Source organism: Oncorhynchus tshawytscha, linkage group LG25 (assembly GCF_018296145.1).
Source record: "Oncorhynchus tshawytscha isolate Ot180627B linkage group LG25, Otsh_v2.0, whole genome shotgun sequence".
Taxonomy (NCBI): Eukaryota; Metazoa; Chordata; class Actinopteri; order Salmoniformes; family Salmonidae; genus Oncorhynchus; species Oncorhynchus tshawytscha.
In genome coordinates, this window is record NC_056453.1 from 14,958,574 (window position 1) to 14,979,194 (window position 20,621).

Below are 20,621 nucleotides of genomic sequence, written 5' to 3' on the forward strand. Positions count from 1 at the left end.
GCAGCAAGTACTAACAACACATTTAATTAACAGATTCAAAAATACTTCATGTCAATTGTATTGAAGCTTACTTGTATGTTGCATCAAGGGCCAAATGAAACTGGTACGATGAAATGTTCACCTTAATCTCTGCTCCTCGTAAATAGCTAAACCCCAACAGGCAGGCAGGGAGCACCTGCAGACGGTGACTATAGAAGGCCAGACAGTTCGGTTCACAAGTCTGGCTAACCATTAAACCTCCACAGCTCTCTGGTACTGTGTCTGGTGATGCGTTTCACCGACTAACCCACTTGTGAGAATCGATTTAGAATCACGTCTTTATATGACTATGAGCCTATGCATGCATTGGAAAAAAAAAGATCACCCAGTCATTGGGTACAACTACTCTACCTCAAAACAGTCATGTCTGTGTTCTGTCACAATCCCGATTCCAAGCATAATGCGTATTGGACTTTAAAAAAATCTCTGCTCGGTGAATTGAGAGAGAGAGAGAGGGGGGATCGTATCATTGCTCTGGGGTTGCGTGCCGTGTCATGGCTGTGGTGATTATAAAGCAGGGTGCGTGTCACTGTCACTTCTCTCCTCCCAGCGACATGTCAGGGCTAAGACCCCGATTCTGTTGCTCCTTCCCCCCCTCAGTGGTAAGACCCTGGCTGTCTGGAGGAAACGTGGTCACCTCTGACCCTTAACATGCTGCGAGATGACTATTCAACCTTCAGGAGCACCAACTCCTCCGGGTAGTCTACTTCTGTCACATTCACTGTTCTCTGTTGTATACTGTTCATTCGTGTAATTTCATTTCATGTCTTTTTTTTAATGGTGCTGAAACCAGAGAATTGCTATATTGTATTATATGGTAGCTATAGAGACAAGGTAATAGCAGTAAATAAAAAATGGCATCGAGCTAGAGAGAGAAGCCAAACCCGAGGCTCTAGTCAACAATTCCCTCCTTCTAGGCACTTCCGTTATAGAATTACTGAAAGATATTCTCTATTCAGTCAGCACATGAAAGAAAATGGAAGTGGGGAGAACATACATGGATTCAAAGACCACAAGAAAAAGCTAAAAGAACCCAAATTTCATTGGGAATTTTATTAGTAATAATAATCTGCCAAATATACAGCCATTATTGAAACTCTCCTATTATACATTCTCATATAGGTGATTTACAAAAAGTAGGAATTGGTCATCAATTTCAATCCGATATGAGAGAGAAACAGCAGATACACGTCATCATTTCCCCTGCATATTATGTTACTGTATACGTCAGAACAGATCAGCATTCCCCCGGGATGGACAGACAGCAGAACCAACGGGAGGAGATAGAACATTCTGACAGCACTGATACTATACTCCATATTATTCCAGACCACAGGAAGAAGCATGAAACCAGCCAAGGCTCAATGAAACCCAGGACCCGTATTTACAAAGCGTCTCAGAGTAGGAGTGTTAATCTAGGTTCAGGTCCCACCTCTCCGTATAAATCGTATTAATTATCCCAAATGTAGGCAGAACTGATCCTATGTCAGGGCTGCGTTTAGTAGGTTTTTACGTTTTGGAACGTTCAATTGAATGGAAACGGTGCTGTACTGAACGACCAGTTAAAACGGGGTTGGGTTGTGGAATGCTGTCAGCATGGCCACTGCTCTTTAAATACGTCACTCATTGCTTCAAACCACACCGCACCACACCCACCAAATATGGGAGCAAACGTACCGGTCTTTTCAAAAGCGTACAAATATGTTTCGGAGAAATGTGTCGTTTAGTACAAACCGTTTCGCAACGTAGCAAACGTTCAAGCGAACTGAATACACCTTGGCACTCATACTCTGAGAATATGGCTGAGTTTAAAACAGGCAGCCCAATTCAAGATGTGTTTTTCCACCAACTGGTCTTTTGACTGATCACGTCAGATATTTTTCAGGACTGATCTGATTGGTTAAAAGACCAATTTGTAAATACATTTCTGAATTGGGCTACCCTTCGGTATGCAGCCTTTGTAAGTAAGGGTTCAGAACAATAATTACAACAAGCTGGAAAATAAGTTGTTGATTCGCTAACCCAATCAAATCATCGGATTACTTAGCTACAGTTTGTTGCAAAAAATCTGAGAGAAATTGAGTTTGTCCTGTATATACAATAAATGATAACTCACTTCTGATTAGCTCAAGTCTAAAAGACAAAATCCAGTCTTGCCAAATGCCACATGAGTGTTTCAATACACCAACTTAAACATTTCAATCAGGTATTATATAAAACCACTGTGGATAAACTAAACAACATTCCCACAATGGGAAAGTCATTGGTTAGTTCACAGCAAAGGGACAGATTTGATACATTAGCTATATTCATTTGTTTTTCAGTGCATTTATTTATTTGTTTTTTTTTAAGAATAGCAGACTTCAGCAAACACAAACCAAAACAATTTTTGTTAACTTCTTGCCCATTAACTTTACAAAGACACCGTTTACCCAGAAAGAAGAAAAAAAATAGAACCGGTGTGTAAACAAGAGATTTCAATTCATTGTAGAACAAGTCGTCATTTTGACTTCACCCAGATGAAACGTAAAGTCCTTGTATAGAGTCCCATCTACCCGTTGTGGCGCTAATGTATTACAACTTCCAAAAGAGCTGCAGAGGGTGTCAATAGTAAACAACCATCTTAGAGGTACCTTATTCAGTAACGACAGACATTACTGCACCTCCAGAAACAGACCACTTATAGCACATCTATAAAACAAAATGTTATGAAATGTTAAAAAATAAAAAATTATGTGCTTATAGATGGGTTATGATTTACTTAATGAAGATAGAGTCACTGTAATGTAAATCATTACCACCCATTCTTTACCTACAATTTGGGGAATTTTACTCATAAACAATGGCCCTGTTGCAAAATGCTGAAGCTGGTCACTTGCTAAGGAGTTGTTGGAACAATAAAATGAAGACATTTTGAGTAAATGTAAAGCTGCCAGAATGAACGTTTTGAAGTGAATATATGGAGTAGAAAGAAATAAGGCAGTGATAATAAGTCAAAATATCCTCAAAAGACTGTAAACATCTCTCATAAAAGGTTGTTCCTCCTTACTATTTAAAATATGTACTAAATCGTCAAGGTTCTTTTGACTGATAAGATTATCATCCAAAAGAAATGTGTCTCTTGGTATTAGTTTAAAAATCAAACATAAAAATGTAGCACGGTCAGCGTATCTGTGAAAAGATCAGCGTATCGTCTGTTAAAATAATTACGTCAAACATTCTATAGCTATCAGGGTTTTTAAGAAGAAGCAAATGAAAAACAACATTTCTCTTCACTGAAACGATTGACAATATCTTGATAGAGATCCCACTGCGGAAGCATTGTCGGGGTAGAGACAACACCACGAGGATCTAATCTACCTCCAGGCCTTCAAGTTCAGAACTCTATCCAGACCTTGCTCCCTCTCCAACAAACAAAAAAAGACCCAGTACTTTGGCATTCTATCCCTCTGAACATGAATCACTAGATAAAACAAACTCAAAATCTCTCTCTGTTCAGTCTGTGAATTCATTGTCATCACAGCAGCGTATTGCATTTCTTCACAATTGAACAGACCATGACACACAGTGTAGTGGGCAGAGGGAGGACAATCTACGGCATACGGATCACCTTCAGCCCTCGTTGGAAAGGCGCACGCAACAGAAACGGTGGTAGCATCTGTCGACAGACTGTGGGATGTAATGACCTAACGAGGAACTCTTTTGTGCTATGCTGATTTTGTGTCACTAATCGTTTGGACAAATCACGATTTCACAGGTGCTCTCGGATCTTTCGAATTTCGGGAAGGGGACATTTGGCCCATAGACTTGTCTGAAACAAGTGTTTCTGTTGGGGGGGGGACATCACAAGTCATGTTAGTATCTTTTAACATCTCCCCCGAGAACTTCACAGAGCATCTGACAGCTAAACAAGACTTTAGTTCTTGTTTTCCGAGATTAATATAATCTTGAAAGTCAATCATGAACAAGTACCACTGCAAGGATACAAGTTAAGAAGATCAGGTAAGGCAATTTGGAAGCAAAACATACAGCTAGATAGAGAACAGCAATGCTGAATGTACTTACCCTCTACTGAGTATAACTTAAAATGGATAAATACAAATCATTCTGGGACAAAAAAAAGACAAAAGGATCAGAAATAAAACAAAAAGACATACACTTAATTATATAAAAATTATAATTATATAATTATATAAAAAACATACAACATATCATACGCAAGCCAACAAAACGAGGGTACTCTTTAGGGATAATCACTTGAGTATTGATTACAGTAGTTTACCTGAGTTAGATACCTGTTAACAGTGGTTAAGAATCAAGAAGCACATACGTCGGACAAAGAGTTATGGAGAAATGACTTCATTGATATAGTGCATATAGTGCAGTGAATCACGGGGCGAGGGACTGGGACTGTAAAACACAGATTAGGTACACTTGACCAATGAGAGACAAGACAAACCACTGGAAAAAGAAGGTTATTGGTGGAGGATCTGCTGCAGCACCTCCAGCAAGTGTTTCAGGCCATAGATGTAGCCTCGGTCCTGGCTCTCGCTGGGGAAGACGTGAGCAAAGTCAATCATCCTCACCTCCACTTCGCCTGCCCTCTGCTCTGGCTGTGGCTCCCCCCGGCCTCCCTCCCCCACTTCCTCCAGTCGTGCTTTGACACCGTTGCCGTTGGGCTGCTCCGACGACACCAGACCTGGGCACTTCCAAGTGCTGTTGTGCGCCTGGGGGTTGGGGTCTGTCGTGGCGTTGCCGGCGGTGACGTTGCCATGGTGACCCCGGGTGCAGCCCTTCTTGTGCATGGCATACATGGTGGACAGGCTGTAGTCGAGCGGCACGGCAGCGCAGACGTTGTTGTTGTGTTCCAGTACGTCCTCGTTGGGCTCGCAGCAGGCGGCAGACGTGGTCTTCTCTGGTAGGCCCTTGGGGATGTGGCCCCCCGGGTTGGGAGGAGGCAGGCCCTCGTATACAAACAACAAGGAGCTGGCATAGAAGGTTAACTGGATCTGGCCCTCGAACCATCTCAGGATGTTCTGGACCTTCAGGATACTGGCAGTGATGGCGTCTTTCCTCAGACTCGTCCCATTATAGAAGAATTTTGATAAACCTGGGAGAGGAACGGGAGAGGTAATTGTTGTTGTTGAGGAATACAATGTTTTCTGAGGAGAAATGACGGCGATGACTTAATCTGTTTAGGAAAACGCATCAGGCATCGTCTAATTGAGAGCAAGCTTGGCTAGCAACTACAACCGAAACTCCGTGGAAATTAGACAGAAAGGTATACATGTTGTTTATTTTGTGCCAGGATTATTATTGTCTCAGGAGCTCACCGTCTTTGACGGTGTCCTTGAGGAGACCTCGTCCGTAATGTTGGTCATAGGAGTCATAGCCGTCAGAGTTCACCTTGTACACCTGGAGGGTTCGAAAGACAGAAAGGAAGAATGACATTTTATTTAACTAGGCAAGTCAGTTACGAACAAATTCAAATTTTACAATAACAGCCTACCCCGGGCCAGATCCTCCCCTAAACCGGACGATGCTGGGCTAAATTGTGCGCCGCCCTATGGGACTCCCGATCACGGCCGGTCTGAAAAATAAATATTTGTTCTTAACTGACTTGCCTAGTTAAAAAAAGATAAAAAATAAAATAAAAAGGAAGATGACTGAGATACAGTGCCTTAGACCGATGCGCCACTCAGTGCGGCCAAGTTAGATGCAGCACATAGGCCTATTGTTTGTTCTCATATGGAAGCACTAACAAGCACTGCTTAACTTCAAAAGAAGATGACGTGTCTCTATATAACAAACTCAAAGTGACACAATCATGGGTGGAATACTCCCTCTGGTGGAGAAATTATTTTTACACAATTTTCTCAAAACATTTAGAATATGATGCACATATATATGTGACATAATATGACACATGTTTTTTCCCCGGTTATATTAATAGCAATGCGAGTAGATCTCTTAAGTCTGTGAGGACTCCGAGATAATTCCATTCCCACGCCGAGAGGAGCAAAACTGTTGTCTTCCCCAGAGGGATTCCTCCCTTCTATCACTGCAATCCGGAACATCATTATCAGTAATTAGTCTTATCACTCTGTGGTGATCAGCAGATTTTTTCCATGCTCCGTGCCAGAAAGCCTTTGACCCTGGGGCAAACACAGGGCATGTCAGTGGACGACCCCTCGTGCTGAAAGGTCTGTGTTCTTACCACGCCTAGACTATGAATAATCATATTCGCTTACTAGTCTACCTTATTGACAAGTGAGAAGACAACCTGGTATGACAGAGCTTGCCAGTGCAGGTCCTAGGCCATGTGGAGGCAAATATTCCAGAAGTGAAATCTACACCGGTGGTCCTCAACATTCATTTCCCAAAGCAGAGTGCGACAGACACTATTACTCATTCATTTGCCGATTGACATTGGAGTTAAGAACAGTTATGTTATCATGACCCTCAGAGACCTGTGAGGAACACCCAAAGGAGGGGAAGGGCATAAATGGTGATTGGGGTAAAGGTCCTAGTCAACAGATCTGGAGATCAGTCAGATAGAAGCTAGCTCCATCCTGTTCTACTGGTGGCTAGAGGCTTCCTATTACTGACCTCCCAAGAGGCTGCTGTTTGGTAACCAAAAGACAAACTCAAAATGTTGTTGCGCACAGAAAAAAAAGGGAACAAATGAGTCACTGACAAACACAAAACAGGTGGGGTTTAGAAGGGGTTCTAAAAGGCATCAATGTGGGTGACTACTGGGTGCTGCCAAGCAACTTCAGTGTGGTCTTAAAAAACACCCGCCATGGATGCCCACTGGATTTGCCTGAGAAAAGACAAACTAAAAAATATTTAAAAATTAGGAAGTACCAATAGATATGAAGAAACAAAACCTTCATCTGGCAGTTTTCGGCTCTCTAATGTGGAAGAGCTAACGTGAGGTGTAGTTCTCCCAACTCCTCTCCAACTGATGCACTGGGCCAGCAGGTCTTAAATACCAGCTGGGCCTGCGCAGGTGAAACACATCCTGACTAACGAGGTGCTAGGTTACACATGCTAAAACGGAGAGAAAAACCCTAGCCTGTAACACTACAAATACTGAACCAAGCTTACATTTTTACAACAACTAGTACTACAGAATTAGTTACACAGGCAAGATAATAGTCCAGCAAAGTGGAGCGTTTAACTGATTAGACTATTTGCCATGCAGTCAAATGCCTTTTGTCTGCGTGTACTTTTCAGGTATGTACAGTGCATTCGGAAAGTATGCAGACCACTTTCCTTTTTCCACATTTTGTTACGTTACAGCCTTATTCTAAAATGGATTAAATGGTTTTTTTTCTCCCCTTCATCAATATACACACAGTAACCAGTGATTAAAGCAAAACATGTTTTATTTTTATTAACTGAAATTTCATATTTACATAAGTATTCAGACCCTTTACTCAGTACCTTGTTGAAGCACCTTTGGCAGCGAGTACAACCTCAAGTCTTCTTGGGTAGGACACTACAAGCTTGGCATTTAGGGAGTTTCTCCCATTCTTCTCTGCAGATCCTCTCAAGCTTTGTCAGGTTGGATGGGGAATGTCATGGCACAGCTATTTTCAGGTCACTCCAGAGATGTGCGATCGGGTTCAAGTCCGGGCTCTGGCTGGGACACTCAAGGACATTTAGAGACTTGTCCCGAAGCAGGAGCAGGCTTTCATCAAGGATCTCTCAGTACTTTGCTCCGTTCATCTTTCCCTCCATCCTGACTAGTCTCCCAGTCCCTGCCACTGAAAAACATCCCCACAGCATGATGCTGCCATCACCATGCTTCACCGTAGGGATGGTGCCAAGTTTCCTCCAGACATGACGCTTGGCATTCAGGCCAAAGTAATCAATATTGGTTTCATCAGACTAGAGAATCTTGCTTCTCATGGCATGACAGTCCTTTAGGTGGCTTTTGGCAAACTCCAAGCGGGCTGTCATGTGCCTTTTACTGAGGAGTGGCTTCCGTCTGGACACTCTACCATAAAGGCCTGATTGGTGGAGTGCTGCATAGATGGTTGTCCTTCTAGAAGGCTCTCCCATCTCCACAGAGTAACTCTGGAGCTTCTGACCATCGGGTTCTTAGTCACCTCCCTGACCAAGGCCCTTCTCTCCTGATTGGTCAGTTTAGCCTGGCGGCCAGCTCTAGGAAGAGTCTTGGTGGTTCCAAACGTCTTCCATTTAAGAATGATGGAGGCCACTGTGTTCTTGGGGACCTTCAATGCTGCAAACATGTTTTGGTACCCTTCCACAGATCTGTGCCGAGACACAATCCTATCTCGGAGATCTACGGACAACTCCTTCGAAATCATGGCTTGGTTTTTGGTCAATTGAATTTACCACAGGTGGACTCCAGTGAAGTTGTAGAAACATTACAAGGATGATCAATGGAAACAGGACGCACCTGAGCTCAATTTCAAGTCTCATAGCAAAGGGTCTGAATACTTATGTAAGGTATTTCAGTTCATTTACTTTTAATACATTTGCAAAAACTTCTAAAAACCTTTTTTCATATTGTCCTTACGGGGAAATTGTGTCTATATTGAGAATATTTGTTATTTATTTAATCAATAACGCTGTAACGTAACAAAAATGTGGAAAAAGTGGTCTGAAAACTTTCCTGAATGCAGTGTAAATATGCTGACGTGTAAAGGCCATGTTCAGTGAATTGGTCAATAAAACCATATAGCACGTGGTCGTATTTTGCAGTCTAGCTGTATTGAAATCTTGCGATTGGCATAACTGTTTAACAAAGTTTGAGGAAAGAGACACGTTGAGTTTTCCATATACCAAGACAACACTGAAAGCTGCTTGATACTTAATCCGCGGTGTCAATGTAAAAGCATAACAATCCTGTTGTTGAGGGGGCCAATCAACTATATTCCAATAGGCTGGATTTGGTCGTTGGGGGTAGAGATGAGGACTCTCCTGTAAGTCATTATGGAATGGAAGAATAGTGGTATGTTGGTTTTAGCCCTGTGTGATTGACTGGTCAGCGACGACCAACCCTGTGTTCAAACAGAGAGGACTTCAGAATGGAACCGGATGAGAAATGGAACTCTTCACATAAACATTAACCAAAACATGTGTGAGGTGTGAAGCCAGTCAGACAGTAACTGGGAAGTAGGACATTGGAACAGGTGACGTTGGACTAATGAGATGCATCTACAGTGCATTTGGAAGGTATTCAGACCGCTTCACATTTTCCACATTTTGTTACGTTACAGCCTTATTCTAAAATGTATTAAATTAAACATTTTCCTCTTTTTGCTCATCTTTATCAAGGTTGCCAATAATTCTGGAGGTGGACTGAACATGTACAGTTAGATGGGTCAGAGGATCAGGTACACTCAAGGTCATGGATATTTTAACATTGTTCAAAGGCAGTGTTTCTCAATCCTGTTCCCAGGACCCAAAAGGGCGCACACCCCCACACACCCAACTCCAACAAAAGGCTTGATGATGTGTGAATAGTTCAATTTTAAAAAGTAGTGAGAGAGCACTAGGGCAAGCACATTGTTCAAAAGGTAGTGTTTCTCAATCCTTAAAAGGGGTCAGAACCAGGGCAAAGAAACACCACTTAAAAGGTACATGGATAAGTATGGTAGCAGATTATGGAGGCAAATCAGATATTTAAAAATAAATACCAAAAGCAGCATCAACAGTCAAGCAAGCAATTTACAAGTGGAAAGGGGAGGTCTGGCCTCTGGAGAAGGAATGATATACATCATTTTGGAATGAAACACACTTTAACACACTTTTCCTAGTTTTACAAAGTGAACCAAATCCTGTAGCCATCAACTGGGCGACGGTGGGTGAACAGTTTTCCCACTCAAGGTCTATGCGTCTCTTGGATAGGATACTAGCAAAAGCGATTGCATCCTGCATTGCCCGGATACCATTAAGCCAGTAAGTGGTAGACCAGAAAGGGCGAGCAGAGGGCACACTTCTACATTGACTCCAAACATAAGGCATTGTTGCAAAAACACTTGACCTAAACACAACAATCTTTGAATCGTCCTTCTAGCTCTGGTTCGGCTGCCCAGGCAGGTTTATCAACACCTGGTAAAAGCCCTTGGAGGGATTATTGACATTGGGTTCCTGTGATTACAATGTTAACGGAAAACAACTGGTCTGATGGCGGAGATGAGGTCATCGGGTATCGATTCTACTTGTTCATTGCTAGTGAGTGTACAAAACAACACAGTGTACAAAACAGTAGGAAGACCTTCCTGATATTGAGTTGCACTCCCCTTTGGCCCTCAGAACAGCCTCAATTTGTCAGGGGATGGACTCTACCAGGTGTTTAAATGTTCCACAGGGATGCTGGCCCATGTTGACTCCAATGCTTCCGACACTTGTGTCAAGTTGACTGGGTGTCCTTTGGGCAGTGGACCATTCTTGATAGACATGGGGGAACTATTGAGCGCAAAAAAGTCATGCAGCGCTGCAGTTCGCCTGGCACCTACTACTATACCCCGTTCAAAGGCTCTTAAAATCATTTGTCTTGCCCATACACCCTCTGAATGGCACACATACACAATCCATGTCTCCATTGTCTCAAGGCTTAAAAATCCTCCTTTAACCAGTCTCTTCCCCTTCATCTACACAAGTGGATTCAACAGATGACATCAATAGGGGATCATGGCTGTCACCTGGATCCACTTAGTCAGTTCCTAATGAATTGGTACTCAGCGTATTGAGTTGAGGTCTGGCAACAACAACAAAAATCATTGAACTTTCTTTTTCTGACCATGACAAACTTGACATAACAGATAAACTATTCATATAATGAAGATAGTGAATATCAAGTGATCTAATCTACCCTTCATATAGAAATAACCTCATATCCTGCCATATAGAAATAACCTCATATCCTGCCATATAGAAATAACCTCATATCCTGCACTGCCCGTCTCTCAACCTTTATTTTCTCAAAATGGTTACTAAATGCCAAGTAACCACTTACGATGATCAATTTAGTAATTTCAATTACTTCCTTTCAATAAAACTTTTGACCCACCTGTCGCTGATTTTTCCTAAATATCTGTAATTTACAGTCTAGCAGTACTTTGAGATCCAACAGCATAAAAATGACAAACTTTCTGAGCATTTCTACCTCAAAGCGCCATGATGGTCAAGTTGACCACATCAGTGCATTTGGAAAGTATTCAGACTTCTTGACTTTTTTCCACATTTTGCTACGTTACAGCCTTATTCTAAAATGGATTAAATGTTTTTTTCCTCCTCAAACGGTGGGAGCTTATATAGGATACTGTAGGTGTGTGCCTTTCCAAATCATGTCCAATTTATTGAATGTACACAGGTGGACTCCAAATCAATTTCGAGTCTCATAGCAAAGGGTCTGAATACTTAGGTAAATAAGGTATATGATTTTTTAATTTTCTATAAATTTGCAAAAATGCTAAAAAAAAAAATGTTTAAACTTTGCGCTTTGTCATTATGGGGTAGTGTGTGTAGATTAATGCATTTAAAAAAAATCAATTTTAGAATAAGGCTGTAACGACACAAAATGTGGAAAAAGGGAAGGGGTTTGAATACTTACCGAATGCACTGTATGCCTATTTAACACTACCAATAGCCACCAATACCTATTTTAACTAATAATAATCTATTTAATATACAGTTGAAGTCGGAAGTTTACATACACCTTAGCCAAATACATTTCAACTCAGTTTCACAATTCCTGACATATAATCCTAGTAAAAATTCCCTGTTTTAGGTCAGTTAGGATCACTACTTCAGAATAATAGTAGAGAATAATTTATTTCAGCTTTAAATCTCTTTCATCACATTCCCAATGGGTCAGAAGTTCACATACACTCAATTAGTATTTGGTAGCATTGCCTTTAAATTGTTTAACTTGGATCAAACATTTCTGGCAGCCTTCCACAAGCTTCCCATAAGTTGGGTGAATTTTGGCCCATTCCTCTTGACAGAGCTGGTGTAACTGAGACAGCTTTGTAAGCCTCCTTGCTCACACACACTTTTTCAGTTCTGCCATCAAATTTTCTTTAGGATTGAGGTCAGGGCTTTGTGATGGCCACTCCAATACCTTGACTTTGTTGTCCTTAAACCATTTTGCCACAATTTTGGAAGTATGCTTGGGGTCATTGTCCATTTGCGACCAAGCTTTAACTTCCTGACTGATATCTTGAGATGTTGCTTCAATATATCCACATAATTTTTTCCTCCTCATGATGCCATCTATTTTGTGAAGTGCACCAGTCCCTCCTGCAGCAAAGCACCCCCACAACATGATGCTGCCACCCCCATGCTTCACGGTTGGGATGGTGTTCTTCGACTTGCAAGCCTCCCCTTTTCCCTCCAAACATAACGATGGTCATTATTGCCAAACAGTTCTATTTTTGTTTCATCAGACCAGAGGACATCTCTCCAAAAAGTACGATCTTCGTACCAACGTGCAGTTGTAAACCATAGTCTGGCTTTTTTATGGCGGTTTTAGAGTTGTGGGTTCTTCCTTGTTGAGCGGCATTTCCGGTTATGTCAATATAGGACTTGTTTTACTGTGGATATAGATACTTTTGTACCCGTTTCCTCCAGCATCTTCACAAGGTCCTTTGCTGTTGTTCTGGGATTGATTTGCACTTTTCGCACCAAAGTGCGTTCATCTCTAGGAGACAGAACGTGTCTCCTTCCTGAGTGGTATGACCACTGCGTGGTCCCATGGTGTTTATACTTGCGTACTATTGTTTGTACAGATGAACGTGATACCTTCAGGCGTTTGGAAATTGCTCCCAAGGATGAACCAGACTTGTGAAGGTCTACCATTATTTTTTCTGAGGTCTTGGCTGATTTATTTTGATTTTCCCTTGATGTCAAGCAAAGAGGCACTGAGTTTGAAGGTAGGCCTTGAAATACATCCACAGGTACACCTCCAATTGACTCAAATTATGTTAATTAGCCTATCAGATGCTTGTAAATTGTAAACAATTGTTGGAAAACATTACTTGTGTCATGCACAAAGTAGATGTCCTAACCGACTTGCCAAAAGTATAGTTTTGTGGCGTGGTTGAAAAATGTGTTTTAATGGCTCCAACTAAGTGTATGTAAACTTCCGACTTCAACTGTACACCATCACAAAGAAACCAATTATAATTTTGTTTAGGTGGGTCTTAAGTGGGCTCCCGAGTGGCACAGCGGTCTAAGGTACTGCATCTCAGTGCTAGAGGCGTCAATACAGACACCCTGGTTCGAATCCAGGCTGTATCACAACCGGCCGTGATTGGTAGTCCCATAGTGCGGCGCACAATTGGCCCAGTGTCGTCCGGGTTTAGCCAGTGTAGGCCATCAATGTAAATAAGAATTTGTTCTTAACTGACTTGCCTAGTCAAATAACGATTAAATAAAAAGGTATTAAGAAACATGATGATGTTAAGAAAATTCATTTCAAAAGAAAAGAATAGCATATTTTGAGTATAATTATGTTCTGTTATTACATCTGTGCTTAGTAGCCAAGGCTATATTGCTGTGCCGTGCCAATGAAATACACTCATTTATTTAGCAGCCAAGACACACTTAAATTCCCCTGTCCTTATGGCAATCAACACATATTTTACAATTAGAATATAATAAAATAAAAAATATTTTCCCCAAACAAGCTATTGCGGAGTGTCGCTAGTATTCAAGTTGTAAACATGGTGATTCTACAAAAAAAAGTGATATTCTGAAGAGCCTTCTTCAGAGCCCTGAAGAGCCCATATCCCCTCAATTTTTGAGTTGTTTGGCAAATGTATCGAACCCACAAATGCTGATGCTTCAGATACTCAACTAGTCTAAAGAAGGCCAGGTTTACTGCTTCTTTATAATCAGGACAACAGTTTTCAGCTGTACTAACATAATTGCAAAAGGGTTTTCTAACGATCAATTAGCCTTTTAAAATGACAAACTTAGATTAGCTAACACAACGTGCCATTGGAACACAGGAGTGATGGTTGCTGATAATGGGCCTCTGTATGCCTATGTAGATATTCCATTAAAAAGCAGCTGTATCCAGCTACAATAGTCATTTACAACATTAACAATGTCTACACTGTATTTCTGATCAATTTCATGTTATGTAAATGGACAAAAAAAAAAAAGCTTTTCTTTCCAAAACAATGACATTTCTAAGTGACCCCAAACTTTTGAACGGTAGTGTAGGTGTTAGAAAGTTTAGTATCTGCTCTTTCCGGTGGTATATAGGAATCAAAACACTTGGACTGCATGTGGCTCTGTAGGAGGATTGGAAAAAGTCACTTTTTTGAATACATTTTTTTTTAAAGCATGCTCTCCTTCACAAACTGTGCTGTTCATCAGTCAACCTCAGAACGAAATTGGCATTTACTGTAATTTCAGGTACCAACTCAATAAAAACAAGGAATACATTTCAGCCGTTTCAAAAACGTAGCTCTGCTATTAAGATCTTTTACTGTACGAGTACTTCGCTTGAAGAGACAATCATGTTTACACCGGAGAGGGGTTACTCTTGGCCGAGTCTCACCCGCAACCTCCACAGGTGGCATAGAGGACAGACGGGAGAATTTCTCAGCTTTACACTTCAGTAATAAGTAGTCGCGAGTATTTGTTAGGATACCGCTCAATAATTGTAGCGTAAAAAAACGGCCTAAGGTACTTCCTCCAAGGTCTCATATAGCCCCTCTCATTAACATGAATGGCAGTAGCAGTTAGAGAGGCCTTTTCAACCCAATGGGAGGGGCTCATAAGGAGGCTGAATAGGGAGACTCACCCTCATTCCGAGAACCAGGAAGCCAATCTCCTCCATTAGCGGGTACTTCTTGATCTGCTGGTCCCGCTTCTCATAGGAGGCGTAGGGGTCGTAGCTCTTCTGGCCTATCTTCACGTCCATAATACAAGGCTTCTGGAACCGCCGAGTGACATCCTCAAGTTTCAGGTACAGCTCTGTGATGTCATCAGAGGGCGGTGCAGAAATAAGGCGTGGGGGAGAGACATTTTGAAATAAATCAACACATTAGGCCACTAGAATGATAGACGAGGCTTTGTTTCACCACTACAGTGTCATGTTCCTAGGAGCAAAGCAGAACACTGTCATGATTGTTTACATTTAACAGCTGGAGAGCTCTGCTGTGAAACCATCCGAATGACAGAAGTCTTTCTGAATGAAGTTCTGACCTCGGATCAGTTTAGCCCTTTAGATCAGAATGACTAACATTTTATGGGCAGGGAGGACCTGATTCTAGATTAGCACTTCTCCTCTGAGTTTATTTGTGAATACAGGCCCCGGGTATATGTTGAAATAATACCCCAGGTAGGTTTAAGGATTTTTGCTATGCGCCGGTGTTTACCGTTAGGAGATTCAGGAGAGGACCAGGCGCCAAAGTATTTGGGGAGGTGATGCTGAAGGTCCAACAGACACGGATCACAGCAGTCGTCGGCGTAGACCTGTCAGAAGCAAAGGGCGGTTAGGACATACTTTATACTTGTTGAAGAATCACATCAGCTCCATTGAGGGAACTATTCACCATCTATGTGGGATTGTCTGTCTTTATTGACGGAGATGTTGTTTTACCAACACGTCGCATGTGTAACAAATATTAAGAGTAATGCGATAGTACAGTACAAACATTTATTTTCCTTCCCTTTTATTATTCACTACAGTGAAATGATGGTGGTGAAAGTAACCAAGTTTGTAATACGTGATTCCTCTGTAAGAGAGTATTTCCAAAGTAACCATTTTGTCCCGTGTACATTTAGTTCACTTTAACAATAGTAGAGTAAGCGGTGCCAGTGGAAAATCTCTGATAATGCTTTGGCTAAATGTTGTTGCAGTGGACATGCTGAGGCAAACACCTTTCTTAAGCCCTTAAATAAACAGATAGCCCTCTGGTTTATACGTGGGGAGTGTGCTGACCTTGCCCATTGATTGAGCTAGTAGAGATGTGGACTACATTACTGTGCCCAGTATTGCCATAACAAAGGCCCCCAGAGCCACTGTAAAGGGGCCAGAATGCTAGGCTTCCTTAAGAACTATTCTGGGCGATTGAACGATAGAATGGTTTAGGACTAATCACTCACTTTTTGTTAACTCATTTAATCTACACGTCAACTTGAACATAAACTTTGTTCAAACTGACATGGGAGAACTGTTCCCTAGTAAAAAAAACTTTTTTTAATTGAAAGTGATGCAGAACAGCAATTTCATAAAGTGCACACTGTACAGTGAAAATGATTATACCTTCAGACAATAACATGTATATCTATTGATTTTGTGCATCAAAAGGTGGATGGTTACCATGCTGTAGAACTGCATCTCTCTAGGACCTCGGGGAGGGGGCTGGAGCTGTTTGAGTACTGTGCCATCAGGATGTTGCAATATGCCTGTTGAAACAAAAGGTGTGGTCCATTCTGACACTTAGCTAAAGATCTAGTACTGGTTGCAGCATAAAAGTCAAGTCAGAATATCTCAAAAAGACATCTGATCATTGATTATTTAGCCGGAAGGATATGACTGGATTGGAAAATGTGACCGAGAGGGCCCTAGCTTTCACAATTGTGCAACCATTTTAGAATTGTAGTTACTTCAAGAGAGAAAGGAAAGAGGCCTTTCTAAAGTACTCAGACAGGGCCAAACAGTTTGCCAGTTATACCCAGCTGAGAAGTGCAAAGGTTAGCTTGTATTTAACATGAAGTCATAAAAAAACGATGCACCTTATCAAAGACGACTGGGCACCAGTATCATATATAGTAAGATACGTTACACTCACTCTGAGACTTGGCTCCAATATTAGATAGAATGAAGTGGGGAAAGAATGGACAGCAATCCACTCAACTAAATGTTACTGCCTCAGGCACAGATTGAACCATACACCTAAAATCAGTTGAAATAGTGACATTTGAAACTGAGAAGAAAGCACCGGCATGTTCCTGTACGTTACATCATATGCAGTAGGCTATGCTGATTAGAATATGCACCGGTTGGTTGTGGGATTGTGGATTTACAGCTAGCGATACTGTCTATGACAAAGCATTTACCCCGGCCTGGCCTTCCCACTGGTAGGAAATGAACACTCCAAGCGTCAGCGTTTAATCAACTCAGAGGTTAAACGTGTGTCAAGAGTCTTGACCTAAATACGAGTCTGACACCCAAGCCCTGGCTGAGGGTAGGATTCAACTGAGAGGCTCTTAGCAGAGAGACAACACGGATTACATCCTATTGACACTGGCGCTCTGTCACTGTTTCCAAGGAAAGAAATAATACATTGGCCCCTTCAGCTAAGGGAGTGTTACTTCAGACATTGGATGTGTAAGCCTAATTCATGATTTAGGCTATAGCCACTGGTAAGTTGCCTGGTGAGTTTTGTAGGCTACAACTAAGTGGATGATCAAGAGTGATAGAAGTCAAACTGGATTTCAGTTGCTTGATTACAATAGGAGAGCAGATACTACAGGCTTCAACTAAAGTACGACAAAAGGATACAAGCAGGTGCTCTATTCTGTTATTGACTGACATTATGAAACCTATCACCATGGCTTGTTTGCTCCATAGCGTTGTCCTGGTGATAAAGAATCCTGGGGGGGGGTGAGTTTAGCCTACTTCTGTCAGCTTTTCTGAGGTATTGTCATTGAACAAAACTGAGTTATTCTACCATGCAGACCAAGATTGCAAAATTAAATGCCACTCAGTAGTGGATAAACAACATGCACCGTCGCGGCGAGAGGAGAACATATTGGATAAGTCCAGTCACTGACCTACTTTATCAACGCCATACTTATGACCGGCCACCTGATGGGAGAGTGGCACACATCCGTTCAGGTGCGCCGCCTGCGATCCTCCCTGAGCGGTCTTCTCTTTCACTGAGCCGGAGAGGCAAGTTCCCAGGTTCAGCATGGGACTATTGATTTCCAGTCTTCCCAAAGCTAAAGATGAGTCCACTGTCTGACGTTGAGTTGACATTAGCAAATCAATGGTTTTCAAAAAAATAAAATAAAAATAGCCAATCTATAATTCACATGTTGATTTTATGTAATCAGAGCGGCCCCAGCACGATTTCGAACACCGACGGATGTCTTCATCGAATTCGTCAAATGGGCTCGCGTTAAGCACCAAGTCTAACCTAGTATTTACAATGTAGCGAGGCTCCAAAAGCACTGCTACAATGATTTTCATATCTTCGTCGGCAACATTAATACACTCTGGCCACATCCCACTTCCTCACAAGGGAGACGAACACACTCCTCTCACACAAAAAAAATGTTCTGATGACACAAGACCGATATCCGCATGCAATCTCGAAAAATTGTTCGTCTCTTCGAAAACTACCTCGAGCGCGACCGTAGTTGGCTATTTGGGATACAAACACAAACGAGCCCCGTTGTTGTCTGCTTACATTTTACACGTCCCACGATGCTAAAATACAGGCTGCTAGCGGTGACATCACATCTGACACACAGGCTCCTCAACGCGAAATTGTTTCACAACCAAAATAAGCACGGGAAACAATGTCATGACGGACACACTATCGATATCTTTAAATAGTTGCAATGACGTTCACATTCGAGCAGTACCCAATGTGGGCGGCTATCAACATGTCATCTTGCTGGCTACCAACCTAACCTACTACACTTGCGACATTGCCCCTACTGTCGCAATTCTGTCTACTTCTGGCAACAGCTTCAGTGCAGTGACTTTTCCATCACTGTCGAAAAAAATTGCCTAAAAATTCTAATGTGGACTACGCCTACATTCTAGATGAGTCAGGTAAAACCATGAATTGATTTAATGTTTTACATTTGCATGAGGTTTACCATCACTGTGCACAAATTAATTTAATGAAGTTGATGACTTTATCATTCTGAAACTTCAAGTTGTATTCGTCGTATGTACTGATATACGCATGATATGCACTCATGGTAAACTAAATGCCTACATGCCGGTTTCTTCTCGGCAATGCAAAAACAAAAGGAAATAATAAAATATATGAATACGAACATAAAGTAAAAGGAGGAGGGTACGTTATCACTAGTTTTCTTTCCAGCGCTTTGATTGACGTCACATCCTGTAAATAAGACTCAAGAACAAATCACACTGGCCCTATAGTGGTAATTATAGGCCTTATCTGTTGTAAAATCTTCGTAATTGAGCCACATCTTGTAAACATGCTTGGTTCTAAACAAGTTAATTGCATTCGAGATTTCCACTCAGCAATCATAACATTGGAGATAATTAGTATACTGTTTATAGACCCACCCATAATGCATAATAGTCATTTAATTTAATCATAATGTTTAGAGTATGGAAGGATTTTAATCAAGTAGGCTGAACAATCCCATCTTGGAACAACACGAAATAGACCCCCCCCAAAAAAAACAAAAAAACTGAAAACAACATGTAAAGAACAATGTGGTGTCTTGTCCACCAGATGGCAGAGGAGACCAGGGCAATCTGTATCAAAATGGAAGAAACGCTGCATCAATTTCCCAGCCCCCCCCACCTCTTTGCCTTTTCTCTCTCCCGTTCCCCCTCCTTTTCTCCTCTCTCTTCCCTTCCCTCTGTGTCCCTCATTTTGTGTCAACGGTGCAATTGGAATAAAGGTATTTAAAGGTGTGTGTGTGTATGAATGCGTGCGTACGTACGTGCGTGAGTCTGTCGACTTGTGCGTGCGTGTGTGTCATCACAGTTATGTGTGCCTGTCATCCTGCTCTTCTAGATCAATGGAACACAGTTGCGTAGCAACCTGTGATGGGAGGACAAAGAGTAACATAGATTAGATAAAGACCAAGGGAGGAAGGGAGACGGAGGGACTCAGAGGTAGGGAGGGAGACCTTCACAGTGATCTCTGGAAAAGTAGAAAAAAGGCTGTGAGAGGGGTAGTAGGCGACAAATGTGTTTGTATGTGTGTGTCAGGGTTGGGGTCAATGCCATTAAAATTCCAGTCAATTCAGAAAGAGAACCAAATTCCAATTTTTCATTTTCTTCATTTAAAAAAATTTAAGAGAAATGGGATTTCAGTATATTTCCTAAAATGACTGAAATTTAAATGGAATTTATCCCAACCCTGGCGTGTATATGAGAGCAGCCCAGAACTTAGTGCGAACTCGTGATGCTCAGAGCCAAAGTGTCAGACCACTGCGCTTTGGCAGTTCACAATGCTCTAGTAAGCTGTGAGAATACTTAATGATACTTAATGGCGGGGACACACACCCCAAAAATCTTGGGGGTGGAGAATTTATGTAAATTATGCTTAATTCTATATCAAATATGTGTAAACCTTTCTGCATATCTAAGCATACCTCTTGAGCTGTCTGTATTCTTCTGACTGGTGTTTCTTTTTTAAATACACTACTTATGCTTCTCTGCATCTCTGCTAAAGTCTGGGTTAACGATGGAAAGGAATGTGAGTCTTATTCAGTTAATTTTGTAATTGCTTGCTTTTCAGCCGGCTTGCCAGCAGGCATGCCAGGTAAGATACACTATATGACCAAGTTTATGGACACCTGCTCATCAAACATCTCATTCCAAAATTATGGGATATTAATATGGAGTTGGTCCCCCC

The 20,621-nt window shown here is 41.6% G+C and overlaps 1 protein-coding gene across 1 annotated transcript; it reads right to left on the reverse strand.

The window, feature by feature from the left end:
- Nucleotides 1–1,063: 1,063 nt before the first annotated feature.
- ipmkb (inositol polyphosphate multikinase b) lies at nucleotides 1,064–18,695 on the reverse strand. The gene is made up of 6 exons (XM_024387770.2): nucleotides 17,818–18,695; nucleotides 16,361–16,446; nucleotides 15,414–15,510; nucleotides 14,837–15,009; nucleotides 5,373–5,454; nucleotides 1,064–5,149 (listed from the first exon to the last, which is right to left on the reverse strand). The coding sequence occupies exons 1-6, from the start codon at nucleotides 18,020–18,022 to the stop codon at nucleotides 4,515–4,517; spliced, it is 1,278 nt and encodes a 425-aa protein (XP_024243538.1). The 5' UTR covers nucleotides 18,023–18,695; the 3' UTR covers nucleotides 1,064–4,514.
- Nucleotides 18,696–20,621: the final 1,926 nt, after the last annotated feature.